Source organism: Schistocerca serialis, chromosome 6 (assembly GCF_023864345.2).
Source record: "Schistocerca serialis cubense isolate TAMUIC-IGC-003099 chromosome 6, iqSchSeri2.2, whole genome shotgun sequence".
In the NCBI taxonomy this organism is placed as follows: domain Eukaryota; kingdom Metazoa; phylum Arthropoda; class Insecta; order Orthoptera; family Acrididae; genus Schistocerca; species Schistocerca serialis.
Genome location: NC_064643.1, coordinates 450,304,206 through 450,331,245, shown reverse-complemented (window position 1 = coordinate 450,331,245; position 27,040 = coordinate 450,304,206). Strand labels below are relative to the sequence as shown.

The following is a 27,040-nucleotide window of genomic DNA, read 5'->3' as shown; positions in this document are numbered from 1 at the left end:
ATTCTCTTAAGGAACATCTCGTTCCCATTTGCGTGATCCAAAAGCTGTTCACAGATTGCGAGATGAAGGTCTTCCTGGTCTTGACTCATGAGTCGTGGGATGAACTGGACGGCGACATGATGTGCTCCAAGATGCTGTGTAAAGATTTTGTGACATAATCCAGCTGAAATGTTACATTCTTCTGCAATGTCTTGGACAGTCAGTCTTTGATTGGCACACACAATTTCCTTGATGTTCCTGATGTGAGTGTTGTTGATAAATGACAAAGGGCATCCTGAATGAGGGTCATCTTTAACTTCCATGCCACCATTTATAAACCATGTGAACCATTCATAAGACCGTGTATGGCTTAAGCACTCATCACCGTAGGCTTGCTGCATCATTTGGTGTGCCTCTGTAAAAGTTTTCGTGAGTTTGACACAAAATTTAATGCAGACATATTATTCATCTAACTCTGCCATCTCAAATTCACAAACTGTGTGGCACAATGTTCTACTCAATACAGCACTGAACAATAACTAACAGACATACAACAATGCAACTTCTCGTGGTTACACATTAAACACAGGCGTGTGCAGGGATCCCAACCACATTTCTCTCTGACACACCATTAGCGTGAAATTACGAATGTTCAGGAGTTTTTTGAACAGACCTTGTATAAACAGCTAATAGTGGTCTGTGAAGTTAAAATGCTTCGTTTGAAGTGTTGTATCATAACAGCAATCGAGTAGTGTAAAAAGAGTAGCAGTGACATTTTTTAAAGTAACCCTTTTTCTTCTAAGGTATGCGTATGAAGCTGTCTAGAAGTAATTACTGTAATTATCAGTTTGAGCAGATTGGAGCTAGTCATAAGTTTTTGTTAGTATATTTTACAGAAGTTAATATGTAACTAGACACTTTCCACATCCATGAAAGGTCTCCTTCATGATGGGATTGACAGAGTACAGTGTGCCAATAAATGTTGTTGTTTGTAGGCATTCAGATCCACCAGGAGTTTTTCAGTTATGCGGATTCAAAGTTAATGACTTTAGAATAATAAAAGAGAACACAAACACAGTTATTGATACAGTAATTTATCCTGCAAATTATACCTGTTTCTGTGTTCTTGTAATACATCTAGTGTGTAGTTCATTAATGACTATGTTGCCTACATGTGTGTGTTGTAGGATTGTACTTTGACAGGTTGATCATTATTGCTTTTTGTTTCTATAGTTTACATACTGCATGCTCAGATTTTTTTCCTCTTTTAAAATGGTATGATTTTCGTTTTAATGATGTATTACATAATTTGTTAAATGAATGTATTTTATAGGTGTGTCAGCGGTTTAATAGAATTTGTGGAAAATTACTGACCAGTGGGTTTTTGAAAGCTGAAAAATATCATTCAAGATGTATGAAGTCGATAAAGTCACAGCTTCCAAGACGTGAGTCTGAGAGAAGAAATCATCCTCTCTCAAAACACTGTGACATTTTGAGTGGTATAGAGACACGAATGTCTATGCTTTCAATGACCTTTATGAAGTTCATTTCTAATGGAATGTGTTGCTTCATACCAGGAAAGGTAGGTACATTTTGCATATAATTTTTGATTCGTTAGAAACCTATGGTATATGGAGAGGATTTTCTTGATCTGCTAGCTAATTTCATAATCACCAAATCAGTTAACTTTGCTGAATTCAGCCACTTCTGCATATGTAAGACACCAGTCTGTTCATAATTACTTTTCAGCCCCACAGGTTACTTTCAGCGAGGTTGTACTTCACCTGGTGCTAGGATAAAAATTAGTGCCATGTACATAGCAAATAATTGGTGTGAAAGGCAGACGCAGTGGTCATAGTGAAATTGGTAGTGAATTTTTGTCACTTTTCTTGACTGATGTGTGTGCATGCATGCATGCCATTGGGTATTCAAATCTGTACTGTCTCCTAGAGGTACAGTATAAATATTAGAATGATATGTAAGATGTGTCTCATAGAAATGTATATTTGCAAATTCAGAGAAAATGGGCCCTTTGCCAGTACATTATTCTTATACTATGTTTCCCTTTGGTTATCTGGTTGCTTTCCAATGTGGGCTCCTCAGTGGAAACAAGAAATTTTATTGTTTTGTTAAGTCTAATTATTAGATGTCTGCTGGTTCCCACACAGAGTGCTGATGCAAAATGTTGTTAGTCTCTAAATGTAATAAAAAAATTAATGAGCAAATAAATAAATTGAAAAGGACAGTAATTTTAGAGCATAGAGAAAATAGGTGTTGCTATGAAATGTCAGCATTTACAGTCATCTGCATCTACATTTGTACTCTGCAAGCCACCATGCTGTGTGTGACAGAGGGTGCAGTGTGCCTCAGTATTAATTTCCGCACTTGCTATTCCACCTGCAGATAGTATGTAGAAAGAGACTGCTGGAACAGCTCTCTCAGAATTTCTTTAAATTGAGCATTGTGGCCAGTGTGTGAGATGTATGTTGGAGGAAGCAGTATGTTTCTCGGCTCATTTTGGACGGTGAACACTCAAAATATTGTGGCTAAGACATTTTGTGGTGTCCATCGTATTTCTTAATAATGTTTCCAACTGCATTATGTCAAGCTTTTCTGTGGCACTCTTGCACTGACTGCACAAACTGCTGATGTCTTGTGCAACTCCTCTTTGAATCTGCTTTTATCACTCCTGAAAATGCAGCTTCATAATGGTCCCTGACCAACAAACAAAGAAATGATTGAATGAGGGTTTTGTAGTGACCTCTTTCCCATATGAACTACACTTACTTTGCAGTCTTCCAATATATCTCAGTCTGACATATACTTTACTAATGGTCAGACTTATGTTGTCATTCTACCTTAAATTGCTCTGTACAGAGACCTTGGACACTTGGAGGTTGTGACTGATTCCAATGACTGACTGCAAGTCACGTAGGGAAATGATACGAGAGCATTTCGTCTATTTAAAAGCATCACATTTCATTCATTTATATTTAGATTCAGCTGGCAACTTCTACACCAAGCATTAATCATCTGCAAGTCTCTCTGTGCATTTCTAACGTCATCTCCCTGTACACAACTCCACCATCTGTGAATGGCCTCATTGAGCTATGGAAACTATATGCCAACTCATTTAAGGGGAGTTAGAACAGAAATTTTTTTTTCACATTTTCAGATTTTTATCTCATTATAAAATTTGCAATTTTCCAAATAAAATGATATATATATATCACTTATAAACTCACATGGGAAGTATTTTATTTATTTTTAATATAATCTTCACCGGTAGAAAAAGTTAAAATTTTTACGTGAATTACTTCAAGATCTAATAAAATCGGTAATTTTTTATATAGAAGGCTGTGGATTGCTGTGTTATAAAGGTTAAATTATGTGAAACTTCCTAGCAGATTAAAACTGTGTGCCAGACCGAGACTCGAACTCGGGACCTTTGCCTTTCGCGGGCAAGTGCTCTACCATCTGAGCTACCCAAGCACGATTCCTGCCTCGTCCTCACAGCTTTACTTCTGCCAATACCTCGTCTCCTACCTTCCAAACCTTACAGAAGCTCTCCTGCGAACCGTGCAGAACTGGCACTCCTGAAAGAAAGGATATAGCGGAGACATGGCTTAGCCACAGTCTGGAGGATGTTTCTACAATGAGACTTTCACTGTGCAACGGTATGTGCACAGATATGAAACTTCCTGGCAGATTAAAAGTGTGTGCCGGACCGAGACTCGAACTCGGGACCTTTGCTACCCATGGTTGTGCACGGTTCGCAGGAGAGCTTCTGTAAAGTTTGGAAGGTAGGAGACAAGGTACTGGCAGAAGTAAAGCTGTGAGGACGGACCAGAGTCGTGCTTGGGTAGCTCAGATGGTAGAGCACTTCCCCGTGAAAGGCAAAGGTCCCGAGTCTGAGCCTTGGTCCGACACACGGCTTCAATCTGCCACGAAGTTTCATATCAGCGCCTGCAGAGTGAAAATCTCATTCAGGTTAAATTATGTGTTTGTAATGGTAGCACTGTCAGAAACAGTATCGTATTGTTTTGTAATATAAACATGCGTTGCATGTCGAAGTGCTAATGTTTTTCCAAGAAAAAGTGATTAATAGATTGGCAAATCTCTCAAAAGGTAAGTATGATGCCAAAACGAAATGTTTTTAAGAAACATGGGTTTCATGCTAGTAGATTTTCGAATAATGGGAAACATTGTGTTCAACATGTGGCGTGTGAAGTTACAGACAATGCACCTTATCAGTATCTAGAGAAAGACCCATTAGTGCTTTGAAGATTAAAATAAAATGTTGTGATACACAGTTTTCTCAACATTAAAGTGATGTAAATGGTAGGTTAGGTTATATTCTGATAGATTTAAACATCCTAACAAGGGTGTTAGGTGAATGTGTGTATTGTGAAATATGTGGAGGGCCAGTTAGGTATCAAATGGACTAGCCAGGAAACTTATCATTAAGTGTGCCAGTTGTAACTATTCATTTTGGAATTCTGGTAAGTGTAAAGATAATTATTTTGAAGTAAATGTTAGGTGTTTTTATGTATTGAGAGCTATTGGCAAAGGACACACTGCAGCAGAAACAATGTATGCCATGATGAATATGCCATGCCCACCTTGTAAAATCGACAAGTATGCAGGGTTTATCGGGGCTGCTGTGGTATCTGTTGCATGTTAGTCAATGAAGGGTGCTGCAAATGAAGCTGTTGAAATAAATGATGATATGACTGACATACCAGCAGCTTTTGATGGCACTTGGCAGAAGTGCAACTACAGTTCTAAGAATTCTGTTGCTATGGTGACCAGTGTGGATACTGGAAAGATAATAGATTTCCAGATTTTAACCAAATATTGTTATAAGTGTAAGGGCATATCTATGACAGAAATTATAAAAGAACAAGTGGTGCTGCTATTAAAATTTTAAGTCGATCTGTGAACGAAAGGGGAGTGTGTTACACTAAGTTCTTAGGTGATGGAGCCGGATGGAGTGGCCGAGCAGTTCTAGGTGCTACAGTTTGGAACCGCGCGACAGCTACGGTCCCAGGTTCGAATCCTGCGTCGGGCATGGATGTGTGTGATGTCCTTAGGTTGGTTAGGTTTAAGTAGTTCTAAGTTCTAGGGAACTGATGACCACTGCAGTTAAGTCCCATAGTGCTCAGAGCCATTTGAACCATTCTTAGGTGATGGAGACTCAAAAGCATACAACAGTGTATTAGCCGCTCAGCCTTATGGTGAGAAGATTATCACAAAACTGGAATGTGTCGATCATGTCCAGAAGTGGATGGGCACCAGGTTGAGGAAGTTGAAACAAAGTTTGAGAGACAAGAAACTTTCTGATGGCAAAACCATATGAGGCTGGCTGACAGACAAAATGATTGATGAACTACAGCAGTATTGTGGGTTGGCCATTAGAAATAATACTAAGGATTTGTTGAAAATGAAGCAGGCACTATGGGCTACCTTCTTCCACAAACTGTGAACTGATGAATAACCAGTACACCACCTTTGTCCTCCTGGACCTGATTCATGGCGCAATTACTGCAATGCCCAGTACTCAAACAGTTCATACAACCATAAACATTCCATCCCAGCAGCAGTCATGGGTATCATAAAACCTACTTACAGAGACCTGGAAAATCCTGAGTTATTGAAGAAGTGTCTGCATGGTCAGACTCAAAATCACAATGAGTTGTTCAATAATGTTATATGGACTCACTTACCAAAATATGTTTTTTTGGAATGAAGACACTAAAGTTGGGGGTCAGTGATGATGTTACTGCTTGAAAGTAATATAGCATATGGGAATAATTTCTGGAGCAAACTGCATCAGAGAACTTGAATGGATGGACAAGGTTTGCATTGATAAAGCAGAGTATGCAGCACCAGTTGGCCACTAAGGACTCCAGAAAGAAGAAAAGAAGAAAAAACTTGGAAAAAGATCAAGAGGATGATTTATTGTATGGTGCAGGGTGCCTTTGAGTAATAAAAAATTAAGCATATATTAAGTGAGTTACAGTCTTTTGAAATTTTAGAAGTCGTTCCTGAAAATTTACATTTTCTGTTGCATTTTTCCCTAAATGTCTGAAACCACTTCGAGTAGAGTATTCAAGTTTCAGGGAATAATAACATACATATCCTGAGTGTACTGAACTAAAATAAGAACATAATGTTATGTATAATTAAAATTATTTAGGATAACATACAAAAAAAGTACACAAAATTTTAACTGTATAGTTAAAAATTTTTATTTCTGAAAGCAGTGGCTAAAATTCAATTATTGTACTTCAGTAGACTCAGAACATACAGTTTAATGTCCTGTAAAAGTTTCATGTCAATGGCTACTGTTGTTCTTGAAATACAGGGAAGCCAAGTCATTAAATTTAACATTGTCGGGATAGGGCATTCCAACTCCACTTAAATATATTGTGAACAGCAGCGACCCCATCACACTACCTTGAGGTACATGGGATATTACCTTTGCTTTTAAAATGATTCCTCCTTAAGAATGACTGACTGAGGTCTGTTTAATAGAAAGTATTCAGTCCTGTCACATATCTGTTTGGATATTTTGTTTATCTAGTTGATGTAGCGATGGCTGTAGCGAGTTGTACTTTGAAAGGGTTCTGGGTGGCATAAACATATCAAATACCTGACATGGATGTCTTCATCAAATTGAAATTAATTGGTAATCTTTCTGTATTAAACTTCTCCAAAATGGCTTTTCATAATTATGTACAATAATAAACATTTATTGTATGCTTATACACAGAGTTGTATATTGAGTGGATATGCTTAGCTCACACTAACTTTGGACCTTTCAAAATTTTCAGCATCAAATGTGTATACATTATTGTCCGAGTTTTCACGGGCAATTCTTGTAGAGCAAGATACTCCATGCAGCACCTGCTGTGATGTAGAAATATTTGCTGACAAACTCCAATCTCACATTTTCCAAGACATACCTAAAACAAATAATAAGATGCAAAATGTTACTGAACCAATACAGAATATCCTATATACAGGGTGAAGAAAGAAATGCCTCTCATGGCAGTCAGCATGTGATTCTTCGTCCAGATTCACAACAAAAGCTTATGAAGCAAAATCAGATAGGGTGCTTTTTGAAAATACATGTCTGAAGAGTATCTAGCAACACCATCATATCATACAGTGCATTGGAATGTATTAAGGAATGTGTATCACCCTCCACTACCGTTTCAGCCATCATAGATCACTCAGTGGACTGGTGGGACATCAAACCCAAACCCACCATGGAGCTATGGTTTGAATCCTTGTCTGGTTCCTTTTTTATCTTTTAGATGTCCATTCCCTTGTTCTCATCATTTATAAGCAGAACATCATTATGTCACATGGCAATAGCCTGTCACATGATAGTGTGACCGTTAAACTGCATTCGTGTGTGTACTAATTGCACAGTGCTCAATCATAACTGGTTCTGTCAAGTTCACTTAGGGGGGGGGGGGGGGGGGTTCCCGAAGGAGTACACAAATGATGAATACTTCAATGTACATTTGGTGCTGGGTGCATCCAATAAACAAGCTGCTGCTGCTGCTCATGCATATGCTGCACAGTATGCTCAAAGGTGCCATACTGGTAAGAATGTTTTTTGTCACCTGGAGCAAGACCTATTGGAAACTGGTAATCTTTGTCCACAAGTAATGAGGATGAGGAATCGCATACCGACCGCCAAGTGTGGCATTTTTTTCTTCACCCTGTATAGAAATGATATGCTTGCATAGTATCTAAATAATGTAACCTTTATAATAAAATTCTCAGTACTCTTGGTCATTTATTGACGACAAGGTACAGAAAACTTCACACCTCGCACACTTAACGGAAAAAATTCCCAACTTTCATTCAGCATAATTTCCATACCCTCACAAATTCATTTGATCGTAGCTTGCAGATAACATGTTGGTTTCCACATGAGAGCTATTCAGGAGAGTCGTCATACATGAGAATGATATATTTTCCATATTTTTACCAAAATGGGTGTCAATAAATGATGATACCTAACATTGTCAGCTGTATTGGAGGCGATCTCAGAATCTAAACACAGTTGTTGCTCTTGTTACAGAAGTTTATTTGCCCAGATCACATAAAAATGTGCAATGATTACTACAGCAAAATTAAATTGCCATCTTCATATCATTTGTATAAAAACAATTTTTATAGGGTCAATGAAATGGATTGGCGTGTAAAAACTTTTTCTCTGCAAATAATCTAAAGATGATGATTTTATTCCACTGAAAGTAATAACTATTGTGTATTTTTGTGCTATCTGGGTGAATAAATTTCTAATATAAGAACAACAACAATGGTTGGGTGTCAGTGAGGTAGGTCAGTAGCTCTGTGTATAGGTTGTTGACAGTGCTTACAGACTGAAATGATGTGCACCTTTTTCTTCTTCTGGCCTACAGTAAACTGATACTACAATAGGGACCAGTCCACCTGCATATCAAATTTGTGTATTACCTTGGCTTCCACCTTTAAGCTCTGAGGTTTTCAAATTTTGTCCGAAGCAGTTTCCATCAATCAGTCTTTCCTTCTCATCCTGTGCGGAAAGTCTCCCCTGACCCACAGTTCTGGGCGACTTTCCTGAAACCTGTCCCTTTTCCTAGACCTCTCCAGTCCTTTTCCTTCACCCCTCTTTCTTCCCCTCCAACCCTTCTGCTGAAGAAGGAGCACTGGCTCCGAAAGCTTGCCTAATTACAACCCTCTTTTGTGTATGTGTTCTGCCACCGATTGGTGGATAGATTTTTTAATCCATCCAATTAAATTATTTTGTGAAAAATTGATTCTTTTCGTTTTTATAAAATGTAATGGAGAAGTGCATGTGCAAAACGATATGTATCCTAGGCAGCTAAGTGTAAAAATGACAGTGGATGAAATAGAAAATACTGACATCCAACCTGGGCAGCCACGAAAGATTGTTATTGTGTGGACACTTTAACATGACAGTTTAGAAGGGAAGTGGTTGAAATGTGGTTACATTAGATACCAGCCCCAGATCTATGATATTTCTGAACCGGGGCAAAAACTTGTTAGTGGTGCTCCCTACCCCCATTTGGGCATTTGAGATAGGACATAAAAAATTTGAAAAAAAAAAAAAATCAATTTTTCAAAAATATGTTCATTTTGCAGTGCACATCTTTCTGAAGGGGTTGGTTTATAAAACATATATGTTTGAGGAAATATAAAACATGTAATGTGGTCTTATGTGTGCCAAAGTGGAGTGCCACATCTCTTCACACAGCATTCTTCTATCGCACATCTTTGTTCCTCACTCTGTGGAATTCAACGGTGTATACTTTGTAATGGAAGCCATCAAACCTGTGTTCAGGACAGTGGAAATTAAAATATCCCTTGGTCCCAGTTGGTCGGTTTGAAATCCTACCCCTCCCCCCCTTTTTTTTTAAAACCCTTACAGTTAATACTGGGAGGAATTATTTGTGACCAGGAGAATAAGAACTGTTTAGAAAATTTGCACTCATTATTGCTTGTTAGTTAAAAACTTACTCTCTTGTGTGACATAAAATTACATATAAGAAACATAAAACCAATAAAGGCAAGAGACAAGCAAGACAGTACATATTTCTTCAATCCTTAGGTCCCAGCATTTTTTCTCTCTAATCATGTTAGAGTTTTATACTCTCATGCTTTCCTTCCTGCTAAAGAAGTGGGACAAAGGTTTTGCTACATGAAAAATCAAAATGTGGTTGTCTAGTACTGAAAGAGCTGTTAATACAAATAGTGTCAAAGACTGGTGTGGTGTCTCGATTTGACTACGTCCGTTTTGTCAGTGTCGCAAGATAAAATGAAATAGGCCTTTCTAATATTGCAGCATCAGTAATCTACACCAAATAAGTGAGACTGTTTTGGCACAAATGGTCATTTTTATCTATCTCATTTACATTAATAACACAACACAGTATAATTGATGAGTTTCCAATATCAGAAGCCTATTATGTATACTACAAGCAAAAAATTTTATCTTAGGAAGTAGTTTCACATTTTGTTCTTACCGGTACTCTCGTTACCAGGCCTGTTGAGCATATCAGGGTCCAGACATTTTTGAAGCTGGCTTATGTGCCTCCAGCAGGTGACACCATTAGCCAAAGTAACCTCCACTATAGCTCAGCCAAGGTGATGGGAAATGGTGACAGGGAACCATTGTTCACAGCTGCGAGAAAATGTCAGGACCTACATGGGTTCTCAACTGGCAGAGCAGTGGTGGCGAAGGTGCCGAGCAGCGACGGGGGCAGATTGAGAGTGTAACAGAGAGAGTTGGGACTGGTGAGGACATCAGTGCAGCTTCTCTATTTGGGAGAGCCCTCCTGGGGAGTCGCTCGATAGAATGCCAGGAATAACAAGAGGGCATCTTCCAATGGATGGTGCTTTTGGAATTTGGTCATTCGGGTTTTGAAAGTCCTGATGAACCTCTCAGCCATGCCATTGGAAGGTGAATGGAAAGGTGCTATGAGGATCATTTGGATGCCATTTTTCTTGCAAAACTGTGGGAATGTAGTGGAAGTGAATTGCAGGTCATTGTCCAAAACAGTCGTTTTGGGACTGCTTCAATGGAAAAATGTGTGAAAGAGCACTGATGATGCAGTCAGAGGATATGTTTGATATTTTTGTGTCATAGGTAAATCCACTCCCCATATTGACCATAGTCAATGGAAAAATGTGTGAAAGAGCACTGATGATGCAGTCAGAGGATATGTTTGATATTTTTGTGTCATAGGTAAATCCACTCCCCATATTGACCATAGTAAGTCAGGAGGAGCCAAGGCTCAGAGGCGTATAAAGGCTCCTTTGAAAAAAAAAAAGAAAAATTTTTTTGTTTACCACTACTACTACTAGGCTAATTACTGTTTAGCTCTACAGAACCTTTATACTGAAATGTTTCCCACACCACCTTTTAGTGTCTTTCTATGTGTGTGAGTAACTGTAAGTTCACTTTTGTGGGTAAATACATACAGCGTACACAGGGCGATGTGTGAAACTGATAGCGATAACACGCTTCCGCTGTTGTAGAAATCTGCTCCAGATGCTGCAGATACCGTGTTGAGCTGAAAGTGGTAACCAAAGTACAGAGAAATATTCTTCGGGGCTCTGTTGCATAGAAATCAGATTGCTTTCAGTTCTGAGAAATGTCCAGGTACTATTGTGGATTTGAATGATCCATGAAGTGACTTCTTTTCTGAAGAAAACATCGAACTACACTCCTGGAAATTGAAATAAGAACACCGTGAATTCATTGTCCCAGGAAGGGGAAACTTTATTGACACATTCCTGGGGTCAGATACATCACATGATCACACTGACAGAACCACAGGCACATAGACACAGGCAACAGAGCATGCACAATGTCGGCACTAGTACAGTGTATATCCACCTTTCGCAGCAATGCAGGCTGCTATTCTCCCATGGAGACGATCGTAGAGATGCTGGATGTAGTCCTGTGGAACGGCTTGCCATGCCATTTCCACCTGGCACCTCAGTTGGACCAGCGTTCGTGCTGGACGTGCAGACCGCGTGAGACGACGCTTCATCCAGTCCCAAACATGCTCAATGGGGGACAGATCCGGAGATCTTGCTGGCCAGGGTAGTTGACTTACACCTTCTAGAGCACGTTGGGTGGCACGGGATACATGCGGACGTGCATTGTCCTGTTTGAACAGCAAGTTCCCTTGCCGGTCTAGGAATGGTAGAACGATGGGTTCGATGACGGTTTGGATGTACCGTGCACTATTCAGTGTCCCCTCGACGATCACCAGTGGTGTACGGCCAGTGTAGGAGATCGCTCCCCACACCATGATGCCGGGTGTTGGCCCTGTGTGCCTCGGTCGTATGCAGTCCTGATTGTGGCGCTCACCTGCACGGCGCCAAACACGCATACGACCATCATTGGCACCAAGGCAGAAGCGACTCTCATCGCTGAAGACGACACGTCTCCATTCGTCCCTCCATTCACGCCTGTCGCGACACCACTGGAGGCGGGCTGCACGATGTTGGGGCGTGAGCGGAAGACGGCCTAACGGTGTGCGGGACCGTAGCCCAGCTTCATGGAGATGGTTGCGAATGGTCCTCGCCGATACCCCAGGAGCAACAGTGTCCCTAATTTGCTGGGAAGTGGCGGTGCTGTCCCCTACGGCACTGCGTAGGATCCTACGGTCTTGGCGTGCATCCGTGCGTCGCTGCGGTCCGGTCCCAGGTCGACGGGCACATGCACCTTCCACCGACCACTGGCGACAACATCGATGTACTGTGGAGACCTCACACCCCACGTGTTGAGCAATTCGGCGGTACGTCCACCCGGCCTCCCGCATGCCCGCTATACGCCCTCGCTCAAAGTCCGTCAACTGCACATACGGTTCACATCCACGCTGTCGCGGCATGCTAGCAGTGTTAAAGACTGCGATGGAGCTCCGTATGCCGCGGCAAACTGGCTGACACTGATGGCGGCGGTGCACAAATGCTGCGCAGCTAGCCCCATTCGACGGCCAACACCGCGGTTCCTGGTGTGTCCGCTGTGCCGTGCGTGTGATCATTGCTTGTACAGCCCTCTCGCAGTGTCCGGAGCAAGTATGGTGGGTCTGACACACCGGTGTCAATGTGTTCTTTTTTCCATTTCCAGGAGTGTATTTCACTAGAACTGAACGCTCCCGTTGGAACTGTTCTCAAGCTGTTATTTATTATTAAGTGTATGCTGGGTGTATAATAACACGTACCTTCTTGAAATGAACAATATTTTATTGTTCTATTAACTGATTTCCTTCCATATACACATATATTTTACAATGTGAATCAAAAACTCGCAATGGCGTCGATTTTTACCTCACAAGAATGGCTCTCTTTTAGTAAAATTTACTCTTAAGAAGAACAAAAGCTCTATCTCCTAAGAATAATTATGTGAGTGCTGACCACCACAGAGTAATAAACAATCTCTCTCTCTCTCTCTCTCTCTCTCTCTCTCTCTCTCTCTCTCGCACTGTCACAGCAAGTTACGCTGCATGATACATCATATATGCCCCTCTTGTGGACGAACGTTTTTTGGCAAAAACAAACACGAGCGTTCACACATTACTATATTGGTGATTGTTTATGACGCTGTATTAATGTCCACTAGAGTATTAGTGAATGACTATCTAAATGGAAATTATAGATTTGGGTGCATATACTGCTGACAAAGCCTGTGCTGCTTGAAATTTTCTGATGCAGCTTATATGCATAGCTTACTTGCTTGCTTCTATTCATTTGTCGAGGATGGCATGAGATATGATCAGAAACCTTTTTCATCATCACTCAAAGCTTCTGTCACTCGCCTTGGGATGTCTCAAACGGGTAATCTAGCCATTCAGCCAAGCCCGACAAAGGAAAAACAAGGAAAACCTCAGTGTAGATTTACCATCCTCGTATTTCTCATTTGCGAAGAAAATTAATTGAATTACAATGGAAAAAATATATTTACAATATGGATATTTTTTTGAATGAATTTAAACACTGTTCACAAAAGAGGCGTTGAGGTGAACCGTCAACGCGTTGGTTTACGTCTATCTACGATTGCCTTCTATCTGTCATCTCCGGGTAACTGATTGAACTCTATTCCCATTTCACTGTTTCCTCGTGGGTATTACGGTTTTCCGCATATGGTTAACATGAAAATAAGAGCCAGTGTAAGTTCTGTGGAAAAGGTGTTTGATCTATGCTGAGCTGAAATAGAATCTAATCTAAAGTTTTCTAATTCTCTGTCCTGAATTCGAAATATTCGGAAGTTGTAAGGTGTTCTTCATTTCTATCAACAACCATAGAATGCACTATACACAAATCATACTGGTGATGCCGTGTCAACTTATGCTCGTCATCTTTCAGATGGACTTTTAACACTTGTTGATGTGCTTGTAACTGAAAGGCATTCGCTCGGTTGCTAACTTCGCGAGCAACAATTGACATAACATAATTTACATACACAGGTATGTTACAACAATAGTACAATTATAAAGACAATGTCCATCACAAAAGATTGAAACAAAGAAATAGGCGTTTTTTTTTTTTTTTTTTTTAAACTGAGAACGGGTTACCCCTTCCAAACAGCATGACTTCAGCTCAGCGAGTAAAAAAAATACAAACATACACTGACATTGTCAAATTGACATAAGAAAAAAATATCTTGCCATAGACCAGATTCATTTGAGTCACTAACCCATGGTCATTATGCATTGTGAAACCTGATTGAAATTACTATCAACTAAATTAAAAAAGTGTTAAAAGAAATCATTCATACTATAGCTAAATTCTCTGCATACTGAAAAGAAAACTCATCTTTACAGAGGAAAGCAAATACATAATGTCTGCATATCTCTCGTACATTATGCCTGAAAAGAAAAACTAACTACTAAATTGCAAAAAGAAAGGAACTATCCTAAGTATGATTCATAGGTTTAATGAAAATTGTCTGATCAATATTATTTGATAAGAATAGTATCTTCAATCTTCAGTTATCATGAAATTCCTTTAACAGGTGATGAGGATACATTCCTTTCACCTTTCCATTCTTCACATCCTTCAAAACATAAGTTCCTGGATGGGATATTTTGGTAATCACAAATGGTCCATGATACAATAATTGCCATTTTGTGTTCTTCCTCTGTATAAGTGAAGCCTTAGGATGAGTTTTTGCTAAAACTTGGTCTTTCACTTTATATGTTTTTATTTTTCCAAGTCGATTGTCAAAATATATTTTCCTTTTCCTTGCCTTGTCCCTTATATTGAGTAAGGATTGTCGTACTTTATTTTGTAGGTCTATTTTGTTAATAGCTACTTTAGGAATTGGTCGAATCCAGTCATTCTGTTCCTGTTTTCCAAACATCAGTTCGTATGGGGTGTATTCTGTCGTAGTATGTGGCATATTGTTTACAATTTCCTGAAAATAATCAAGATAATCGATCCATTTGGGTTGCTGGTTGTGGCAATATGTTCTCATGAACCAGTTTAATTCACGAAAAATTCGTTCCACAGGATTCGCCAAAGGGTGGTACACTGATGTTAGAATTTGTTTTATACCACAACTGGTTAATGTTTGCTTCCAACGAAATCCAGTGAACATTGACCCATTGTCAGAAAGAATAGCCTCTGGTTTGCCTACCTTGACTATATAATCCTTGACCAGCTTCTTGGCTACGGATGCAGCAATAGCTGATTTTACGGATAAAGTTTGACATACTTAGTGAATATATCAAGAAAAGCTACAATATATTTGCATCCTCCCCTTGATGATGGTAGAGGACCACAGACGTCGACCGAAATGATTGACAGCGGTTTAGTGGGTATAATAGGATGTAGGAAATCTTTCACACAAAAATTTCCTGGTTTGGCTAGCTGACAAATTTTACATTTCCTTAACTGGCTGTGTACTTTCCTGCGAATATTTGGGAAGTAGCAATATGCTTGAATCTTCCGAGCACACTTTAATACTCCAAAATGTCCCCAGGTGATGTGCGTGTGCAAAATTAAGTCATTCTCATTCTTCTCGGGAATACACACCTTCCAATTATCTGAATCAAGATGCCCTTTGAAAAATAAGATGTCGTCCTCAACTTTGTACAGTCTCTTCAGATCATCGTTTCCAAGCTTTGCTAAAGTTTCCTTTATTGAATGCCAACAAGGATCTTCATTCTGTAGTTTTCCCATGTTCTTACACATGTCAAGAAAATGTTTCCTATATATTCTATCAGTCATTATAAGAACATTAAATTCGGACGGATTGTCCGTGACGTTGATAGTTGACAAATCTCCATCTGGCATTCTAGACAGTGCATCGGCGATGAAATTATCCTGTCCGCTTATGTATTTAATTGCAAACTGAAACTCTGGGAGTGAGAGCGTCCATCTTACTAATCTTGGATGTAACAATTTACACGTTTGCAAAAAACTTAACGCTTTGTGGTCACAGTATACCGTTGTCTTCGCTCCGTGTAAGTAATAGTAAAATTTCTTAAATGACCAGACTACGGCCAATGCTTCCTTTACGGTAGTCGTATATGTTCTTTCGCAAGCAGTTAAGAGTCGGCTAGCAAAAGCTATTGGACAGAAAGTTGATTTTCTATCTATCATCTTCACTTGGAAGAGGCATGAACCTATTCCAATTTCTGAAGCATCTGCCATTAAACCGAATTCTTGGCTCATATCTGGATGATAAAATATTTGTGAATTGACTAAGGCATGTTTTATTGCTTCAAATGCATTCTGGCATTGTTGCGTCCACACCCACGGAGTATTTTTGCACAAGAAGCTGTACAACAGTTCTGCATTAATAGAGTGGTCGTGAATGAAACGCCTGAAAAAAGAGACAACTCTGAGGAAGACCTTTAATTGTCTTTTTGTTGTTGGAACTGCAAAGTTTTTGATTGCCTTTAGTTTCTCGGAGTTCGGTAAGATGCCTTTTCCATTTATAAGATGACCCAGAAATTTGATTTTATCTCGAGCAAAATGGGACTTTTGCAGATTTGCGGTTATGCCTGCTTCCTTGAAACGTTCTAACACGCTTCTCAATAGATCAATGTGCTCCTTCCATGTGGTCGTAGCTATGAGCATGTCATCCACAAACAAAGTTAAATTGCTTCGAAGTGCAGGTCCCAATGTGTAATCTAGAGCATTTATAAAAACTCCTGAGCTCACGTTTAGCCCGAAAGGTAAAACCTTAAATTGATAGCTTCTACCTGCATGTACAAACGTGGTGTACTTTTTTGATGGTTCAGCTAGAGCCACCTGCCAAAATGAACTTCTCAGATCAATATTTGTTAAGTATTTTATCCCCTCGAACTTTTGAATTAACTCATCGATATTTTCCAGATGAGTTCGCACGGGCATGATAATCTTATTTATCTGCCGTGCGTCTAGCATGAGACGAACTTTTCCTCCCTTTTTCGGGACAACATGAAGCGGACTACAGTATGGACTCGTCGAAGGTTCGATCAGATCCAATTCAAGCATCTGTTGGATTTCCGCATCAACTGCCTTTTGCTGGTGCCACAGTACTGGATAAAAAATATGGCAGAAAACTTGGTGTGGTATCACATCTAAATGGCATGTGTATCCCTTGATTACACCAGGTCTTTCTTGAAAGACTTCATGATATTCCTGTAGAAGATCGTATAATTGCTTTCTTTGGTGTTGTTGCACATATTCAGGTTCTTGCACCTTTTCATATACCATATCTTCAGGGTTTAAAACTGGTTGCAAGTAATTAATTTGGTAATACTGTGCAGGTTTGCTATGTATCCACTTTATTTGCAGCTTTTGTCCCTGACAATACTTTCCATTGGTACTATATTCCCTGAGAAGATTCACTTGATGTTTCTGATCCATTATTGTAAAACTGGCACGGCCTAGAGAAAAATCGATATGCCAATTTCTCTCTCTAAATTCATCTATACACAGGATAGAGCCCTCAACCAATTTTTATATTACAAGGAACGTGCAATTTATAGCAACATTTTCTATATCTAACTGGAGTTGAGTCTGCACTTTAACCTGAGAAGACTTATGACCAGTAGGACCTACAATTCTACAACATTGAACAGGAAAAATCAGTGGATTTGCTTTCTGAAGTATTCTTTGAAATAATTTCTCAGAAACGACGTTTACTGCTGCTCCTGTATCTAAAGTAACTTGCACAGTAATGCCTTCAATTGCCACCTGAATTTTCGCAACAGGTTCAGTGATATGTTCCTCTTGACAAGGCATCATATCCTGCTGAAGTTCTTCTATTAATAATCTGCCATCATTGTACCGAAAAAATTTGACGCTTGAATTTTCGCCCCTCAAAACTTCCTCGACTGCACCGTCGGGGCTTCTGACAGTCGAGTTTAGTTTGACAATTGTCCATTATTAGTAGATGTCTGCTCCGTTGCGTCAGTTATTATTGGTGGTACATTTCTCCATTCATTTGCATTAGCATTTGGTACTCAACCTGAAGTTTGTGGTTGGTTGTGATATTCTTGGGTTGGTTGCTGATATCGGCGTTTTTGCTGATAATTCCCTTCTTGATAGTATCCTTTCCTCTTCTTATTATTCTTCCTCCATTTCCGTTTATATGTTTGTTCACATTGTTGGTCATGATTACACTGGTCGGAATTTTTGTTACCAAATTTCACGTTTTCCTGGAAATAATTCACCTGTGGATTTGGTGAATTGTGTGAAAAAGGTTTGTTTCCATACTGTTTGTTGTTACTATTGTATTTGTTAGGTTGGTAACTTGGTTGGTTATAGCGCACACGTGATTCTTCGAACAGAATGTCTGTTGAATCCAATGTGGCTAGAAAATCTTCCACATGTTGTTCAGGCACATGTAGAAGTTTTTCCTTAACTTCAAGTGGAAGTTTGCCCTTTAATATTCGATTGATATCCTGCATCAGGATTGGTTCATTCCAGTATTTGCTTTTATTTATATACTTCTCGAAATACTTTCTTAAAGATCCATTTTTGAAAGAAAAAGGTTGTGGGTCAAAAACTTCCTTACGTAGTCTTTCTTGTACTCCCTTATTCCAGTATTTGTGCACGAAAGCGCGTTCAAATTGGTCATAATCTTGACACCAATCGGATGCTTCTGACACCCACATTGATCCATCTCCATGTATGAATCTTGCAATGTACATAATTTTTCATTGCTCAGTCCACATTCGCGGCAATATCCCTTTAAATTGCTTGACAAGTACCACGGGATTGATCGACTTCCTTTCGGGAATAAATATCTGGAATTGACGATATTTAAGCATTTTTTCTTCATTCATAGTCACAGGTGTATTCTGGTGGCTGCTTCGCGGTGAATGATAATCTTGATAATTTGTTTCTGGTTGATTATGTGAATATGCACCAATACTTGGATATTGTTACATGGATTCGGTTTCACTGGTTTCATCAGGAATAATGTCTGCTTTTGATAAACTGCCCCTCTAGTATTAACTAGACCCTGCTGGCATGATTTTAATGTATTTTCTATGTTTGCTTTCCAAGCAGGAAATTCACCTCCTATATTCTCCTTAATCTCTTTAACTTCTGCTTTAGGTTGTTCTTGTGCAGTTTCGTTGTTAACTTGGACATTAGAAACCATTTCTTTCAAGGTTTGGTCAACGTAGTTTCGCACTGTCTCGGTTTACTCTTTCGCCCAATCTTCAATGTCCTTAGAGAATGCGATCTTATGTTCATTGAAAAGTTTCTCTATGTGTTTCTCGCCTTCGAGACTGAGAGTATCTATCCTCCGAGTAAGCTCAATGACAGCTTGCTCGTTATCGTGCTTAATTGTATTCACGTCCTGCGCAATAGTGTTCTGTACATGAATAACTTCTTGCACTTGATGATTTAGTGTATCTTGACAACATAAGATGTCTTTGTATTTGGTTGTTAATTCCTGATACTGTTGTTCTTGTGTAACTATGAGTTGTGCCTGACTGGCAATCAAGTGACTCTGCTTTGTTTCCAAACACTGGAATTTTTCAGTAATCTTATCATTTATTTCTTTTAGTTTATTAGATTGCTCCTGAGCCAAATTAAATTGCACACTCTCCAATACTTGGAATCTATGATTCATGTCATTTGCAAACGTGGATTGCGTGGTTTCCAATGCCTGGAATCTACAATTCATGTCATTTGCAAACGTGGATTGTGCCATTGCAAGATTAGATTGCGTGGTTTCCAATGCCTGGAACCTACGATTCATGTCATTTGCAAATGTGGACTGCGTGATTTCCAATGCTTTAATCCCTTGTGTTATGACAGTCAAACTTGATATCAGCTGGGATAACAAATCGGTATTCTCAGCAATTGACGATTGCACTGGCCTTAATGAGGATTGTACCGACACATTTTTCGGTACAGTCATTTCGTTTTCGCATGCGTTTGTGTCAGAGATGAAATTCATGTTGTTTGTTTGTTGCTGCATATTTCTCTGGACTTCATTCGACATATGAATGTCGGAACTAGCAACCGTTTGTGTCGACGGCGTGATCGCATTAATTACTGCTGGTTGCTCAGCCGTAATCGACATATCGCTAACTACGGCGGTATTTTAAATTCTGTGGCACTAGTTGACGATGCCTTCACACTATTTAATTCATTTTGTGGCATTGTGATGTGTGCTTGCTTATTGGCTTTGAACATAGATCTAGTTATCACCATGTAAATAAGCAATTGACAGTTTCTCCGCTAAATAAGTCCTACAAAAGTGACTATTAAATTTTACACACGCAAAAAAACGTTAATGTCCTAATGCTGTTAATGTACACTTTACAATGTGACACACACACAGTACATAGATAACACATAAAATATTGTCTTACTATATCTACTGAAATACTGGAATTCTAGTAAAAGTAATGTAGCAACACTATTTATACTTAGAAAATCAATACATGAAAGGTCACTACAGTGCATAAATGCTCAAGAAAGTTAGTAATTCAAATGTTCTGGCCTTTTTGAAGTTTCTGCTCGGCTGCTGGGACGGCGTACTCGTTCTCTTCACAAGATACTCCACATGTTCCGTTAGCATGAAACATACAAAGGACCATAATGTAGTTACTCTATAAAACTAGACATATATACACACAATGAAACATTAATTACTAAATTACTAACATAGTTATATTGCAGGTTCACTATGAGTGTTGTATCAGGATCGTGTTCTGTCACAGTACCACTACTACTACTAGGCTAATTACTGTTTAGCTCTACAGGACCTTTATACTGAAATGTTTCCCACACCACCTTTTATTGTCTTTCTATGTGTGTGAGTAACTGTATGTTCACTGTTGTGCGTAAATACATACAGCGTACACAGGGTGATGTGTGAAACTGATAGCGATTACACGCTTCCGCTGTTGTAGAAATCTGCTCCAGATGCTGCAGATACCGTGTTGAGCTGAAAGTGGTAACCAAAGTATGGAGAAATATTCTTCGGGGCTCTGTTGCACAGCAATCAGATTGCTTTCAGTTCTGAGAAATGTCTAGGTACTATTGTGGATTTGAATGATCCATGAAGTGACTTCTTTTCTGAAGAAAACATCGAACTATTTCACTAGAACTGAACGCTCCCGTTGGAACTGTTCTCAAGCTGTTATTTATTATTAAGTGTATGCTGGGTGTATAATAACATGTACCTTCTTGAAATGAACAATATTTTATTGTTCTATTAACTGATTTCCTTCCATATACACATATATTTTACAATGTGAATCAAAAACTCGCAATGGCGTCGATTTTTACATCACAAGAATGGCTCTCTTTTAGTAAAATTTACTCTTAAGAAGAACAAAAGCTCTATCTCCTAAGAATAATTATGTGAGCACTGACCGCCACAGAGTAATAAACAATATCTTTGTCTCTCTCTCTCTCTCTCTCTCTCTCTCTCTCTCTCTCTCTCTCTCTCTCTCTCTCTCTCTCTCTCGCACTGTCACAGCAAGTTACGCTGCAAGGTACATCATAACATCAGTGCAGCTTCTCCATTTGGGAGAGCCCTCCTGGGGAGTCGCTCAATAGAATGCCAGGAATAACAAGAGGGCATCTTCCAATGGATGGTGCTTTTGGAATTTGGTCATTTGGGTTTTGAAAGTCCTGATGAACCTCTCGGCCATGCCATTGGAAGCTGAATGGAAAGGTGCTGTGTGGATCAGTTGGATGCCATCTTTCTTGCAAAACTGTGGGAATGTAGTGGAAGTGAATTGTAGGTCATTGTCCAAAACAGTCGTTTTGGGAACTGCTTCAATGGAAAAATGTGTGAAAGAGCACTGATGATGCAGTCAGAGGATATGTTTGATATTTTTGTGTCATAGGTAAATCCACTCCCCATATTGACCATAGTAAGTCAGGAGGAGCCAAGGCTCAGAGGCGTCAGGCCCAGGGTAGTAATTGTGAGAAGGAGCTGCCTGTTTACTTTGGCATGTAGGACAAGAGGAGACTAAGGTGGTAAAGGCTGTTTACATGCTCTTACAATAGAAATTCTGCCACGTGAGGCTCAGTCAAGATGATGCCCTAGTGAGCTGCGTTACGGAGCTGTAGGATCCGTTGCTGGATGGTTGTTTGGATAACTACTCATATTGAACCTGCTGCACCCTATATGAAGACGATGCCATGCAGCTATGAGAGGTGGTGCCAGTGATGCCAGAAGAATTGAAAGTCAGTGTTCCTAATGCCCATCTGATGTAGGGGGCCATTGGTTCTGGACCATCTGCAGGACTGCCCTAACAGTGGGATCTTTGCTGGTGTGTTGTGCAATGAGTTTTGCCTCGAATGATGGGCGAATGATGGCCTCAGCTGCCACAAAGTTGAAGTGAAAACACACCTCAGGGTTATCATTGAACTCCTGGTCATTACCCATAGGTAATGTGGACAAAGTTTTGGACACAAACATAGTTGGTCATGTGATGCTATTGACAATGTGGGAGAAAGCCACCCTCAGACCTCTGAGGCATCCACCACCAGTATCACTGGGTAGTGAGGATTGTAAGCCATAAAGCATGTTGGGTGCAGGAGCAACTGTTTGACAGTCGAGAGTGTCATGTTACATTCTGAAGTCCATTCACACTTGGCACTTTTGCTTAATACACTACTGGCCATTCAAGTTGTTACACAATGAAGATGACATGCTACAGACGCAAAATTTAACCGACAGGAAGAAGATGCTGTGATATGCAAATGATTAGCTTTTCAGAGCATTCACGCAAGGTTGGCGCTGGTGGCTACACCTACAACGGGCTGACATGAGGAAAGTTTCCAACCGATTTCTCATAAACAGCAGTTGACCGGTGTTGCCTGGTGAAATGTTGTTGTGATGCCTGGTGTAAGAAGGAGAAATGCGTACCATCACGTTTCCGACTTTGATAAAGGGCGGATTGTAGCCTATCGCGATTGCGGTTTATCGTATCGCGACATTGCTGCTCGCGTTGGTCGAGATCCAATGACTGTTAACAGAATATGGAATTGGTGGGTTCAGGAGGGTAATATGGAACACCGTGCTGGATCCCAACGGCCTCGTATCACTAGCAGTCGAGATGACAGGCATCTTATCCGCATGGCTGTAACGGATCGTGCAGCCACATCTCGATCCCTGAGTCAACAGATGGGGACGTTTGCAAGACGACAACCATCTGCATGAACAGTTCGACGACATTTGCAGCAGCATGGACTATCAGCTCGGAGACCATGGCTGCGGTTATCCTTGACACTGCATCACAGACAGGAGCGCCTGCAATGGTGTACTCAATGACGAATGGCAAAACGTCATTTTTTTGGATGAATCCAGGTTCTGTTTACAGCATCATGATGGTCGCACCCGTGTTTGGCGAAATCGCGGTAAACCCGCATTGGAAGCGTGTATTCGTCATTGCGCCATACTGGTGTATCACCCGGCGTGATGGTATGGGGTGCCATTGGCTACATGTCTCGGTCACCTCGTGTTCGCATGTACGGCACTTTGAACAGTGGGCGTTACATTTCAGATGTGTTATGACCTGTGGCTGTACCCTTCATTCGATCCCTGCGAAACCCTACATTTCAGCAGTATAATGCACCACCGCATGTTGCAAGTCCTGATGGTCCTTTCTGGATACAGAAAATGTTCGACTGCTGCCCTGACCAGCACATGCTCCAGATCTCTCACCAACTAAAAGAGTCTGTTCACTGGTGGCCGAGCAACTGGCTCGTCACAATATGCCAGTCACTGCTCTTGATGAACTGTGGTATCGTGTTGAAGCTGCATGGGCAGCTGTACCTGTACACGCCATCCAAGCTCTCTTTGGCTCAATGCCCAGGCGTATCAACACCGTTATTACAGCCAGAGGTGGTTGTTCTGGGTACTGATTTCTCAGGATCTATGTACCCAAAACTGTGTGAAAATGTAATCACATGTCAGTTCTAGTACAATGTATTTGTCCAATGAATACCCGTTTATCATCTGCATTTCCTCTTGGAGTAGCAATTTTAATGGCCAGTAGTGTAGGTGGTATAGTGGTTCTGCAATGGCACCTGTATGGTGGATAAAACATCTGCAATAGTTTAGCTGTCCCAGGACAGATTCAGCTGAGTTGTGTTCGTTGGAGTGAGCATTTGTTGAATGGCATCAGAATATTTCGGCGTAGGACGAATGCCCAGGGGCATGAACAAGTATCCTGGATATGTGACTTGGGAGGCAAAAAAATGCACTTTTCTTTGTGACATTTGATATTGGTCTCTTGTAGTACTGTGAAGAGGGCCTCTAGGTTGTGTGCTAACTCCTTGGCATCCTTTCGGTGACTAGTATATCATCCAGACAGTTGACTGTGCCAGGAAGTGATGGGACAATGCTCAGGATACCGTTGAAGTATGGCGGGAACACTAGCAGTGCTGAATGGAAGATGATTGTATTAAAATAGCCAAATTCGCTTGGAAGCCTCATCCAAAGCGAGTTGTATGCAGGTGTCTTTAAGATTGATTTTGGAGTAGATTTTTTTTCCTCCCAGCCACTGGGGCCTTCAAGTCTTCCATCGTAGTGATTGGATACACTTTCACAATGGCTTGTGAATTGGCCATTGAACTACAATCTCTGCAAACTTGTAGTGCACCATTAGGTTTTCCTATGAGAATTATGGGAGTTGCTCATTGGCTGATGGCCATCAGAGTGATGATGCCCACGTCTTGGAGCCACAACTTGTTTTTAAGGGCAAATGGAACATCGTGGGCTTTGTAGAAATGTGGACAGGCTGGGGGAAGAAGGTTGATATGCACTTCATAGTTTTAAACTCTGGAGGGGTAGCACTTGAAACAGAAGTGAACTTATCTAGTAATCGTGTCACATAAGAGTTTGTGTCCACTGAATAGATGGCATGTTCTGCATCATAGATTTCAAGTCCGAGAACAGAGAACAAGTCCTTCCCCAGAAGATTGACATGGTGCAGTATATTTGCTACCAGAACCCATTTCTGAATGGTGTAAGAGTGATACGATATTGTGACCTGAAACTGTCCTTTGATGTTAATGATATCATTAGTGTAGCTGCGCAGATGCTCACTGAATCGCTGGAGAGGTAGGTATCCCAAAGTGGAGTATGCGATCCAACCAATGATGGTAGCCAAAGATCCGTGTCAATCTGAAAGCTGGTTGGATATTGATTATTGTGGAGGGAGAGGTGCATGGAACTTATGGTATGCGGTAATGTAGGCTGAACGAACTCTGTTGTCAGGTATCTACATGAATACTCTGCATATCACATTTAAGTGCCTGGCAGAGAGTTCATCAAACCCCATTCACAGTTCTCTATTATTCCAATCTTATATAGCGTGCAGAAAGAATGAACACCTGTATCTTTCTGTGCAAGCTCTGATTTCCCTTATTTTATCGTGGTGATCGTTTCTCCCTATGTAGGTTGGTGTCAACAAAATATTTTCGCATTTGGAGGAGAAAGTTGGTGATTAGAATTTCGTAAGAAGTTTTTGTCACAACGAGAAACGATTTTCTTTTATTAGTCGATAAATGACAGCATCATCTGCAAACAACCAAAGACAGCTGCTCAGATTGTCTCCCAAATCATTCATATAGATAAGGAACAGCAAATGGCCAATAATACTACCTTGGGAAATGTCAGAAATCATTTCTGTTTTACTTTATGACTTTCCATCAATTACTACGAACTGTGACCTCTCTAACAGGAAATCACAAATCCAGTCACATAATTGAGATGATATTCCATAAGAACGAAATTCCACTATTAGCCACTTGTGTGGTACAGTGTCAAAAGCCTTCTGGAAATACAGAAATATGGAATCAATCTGAAATCCCTTGTTGATAGCACTCAACACTTCGTGTGAGCGAAGAGCTACTTGTGTTTCACAAGAATGATGTTTTCTAAACCAACGTTGACTGTGTGTCAATAGACCGATATCTTCGAGATAATTCATAATGTTAGAACACAATATATGTTCCAGAATCCTACTGCATATTGACGTTAATGATATGGGCCTGTAATAAAGTGGATTACTCCTGCTACCTTTCTTGAATATTGGTGTGACCTGCACAACTTCCCAGTCTTTGGGTAAGGGTCTTGCGTCGAGCGAATGGTTGTATATGATTGTCAAGTATGGAGCTAATGCATCAGCATACTCTGAAAGGAACCTAATTGGTATGCAGTCTGAACCAGAAGATATGCTTTTATTAAGTGATTTAAGTTGCTTCACTACTCTGAGGATATTAACTTCTACGTTACTCATGTTGGCAGCTGTTTTTGATTCGAATTCTCGAATATATACTTCGTCTTCTTTTGTGAAGGAATTTCAGAAGGTTGTGTTTAGTAACTCTTTTTTGGCAGCACTGTCTTCGATAGTATCTCCATTGGTATCGCGCAGAGAAGACATTAACTGTTTCTTGCCGCTAACATACTTCACATATGACCAGAATCTCCTTGGATTTTCTACCAGGTTTCAAGACAAAGTTTCTTTGTGGAAACTGTTATAAGCATCTCGCATTGAAGTTCGCACTAAATTTCAAGCTTCTGTAAAAGATCGCCAATCTTGGGTATTTTGAATCTGTTTAAATGTGGCATGTTTGTTTCATTGTTTCTTCAACAGTGTTCTGACTCATTTTGTGTACCAAGGAGTATCAGCTCCGTCGTTTGTTAATTTATTTGATATAAATCTCTTAATTGCTGCCAATACTATTTCTCTGAATTCAAGCCACATTTGGTCTACATTTATATCATTAATTTGTAAGGAGTGGAGATTGTCTCTCAGGAAGGTGTCAATTTCGCGACAAGATAAACTACTTCTAACAGCAACAAACATGCCGCTGCCAACCGTGTTTAGCCTATCCTTTTAGAACACCGTTAGGTTCTTCACAAAAATTTCAGCTGAACTTATCTCTGGCTTTAGCCAGTTTTCAATGCCTATAACGATTTGAGCATCAGTGCTTACATTAGCTCTTGGAGCTCTGGCACTTTCCCAACAAAGCTACGACAATTTACAACTGTTATACTGATGGTTCCTGTATCTACGTTCCTCCTGTGTTAGGCCTG

General features: G+C 40.1%; 1 protein-coding gene across 2 annotated transcripts in view; it reads left to right on the top strand.

Moving 5' to 3' along the window:
• LOC126483851 (F-box only protein 28) overlaps nt 1-27,040 on the top strand; it is a 108,052-nt gene that overhangs the window by 38,298 nt on the left and 42,714 nt on the right. Inside the window, exons 1-2 of one of the 2 annotated variants that reach the window (XM_050107067.1) lie at nt 1,422-1,561; nt 1,729-1,931. In XM_050107067.1, coding sequence (XP_049963024.1) covers nt 1,890-1,931 — 42 coding nt within the window. In that variant the 5' untranslated portion in view covers nt 1,422-1,561; nt 1,729-1,889. Of the gene's footprint in view, nt 1-1,312; nt 1,562-1,728; nt 1,932-27,040 lie in introns of those variants that run through there. The other variant, XM_050107066.1, reaches the window with a different exon arrangement.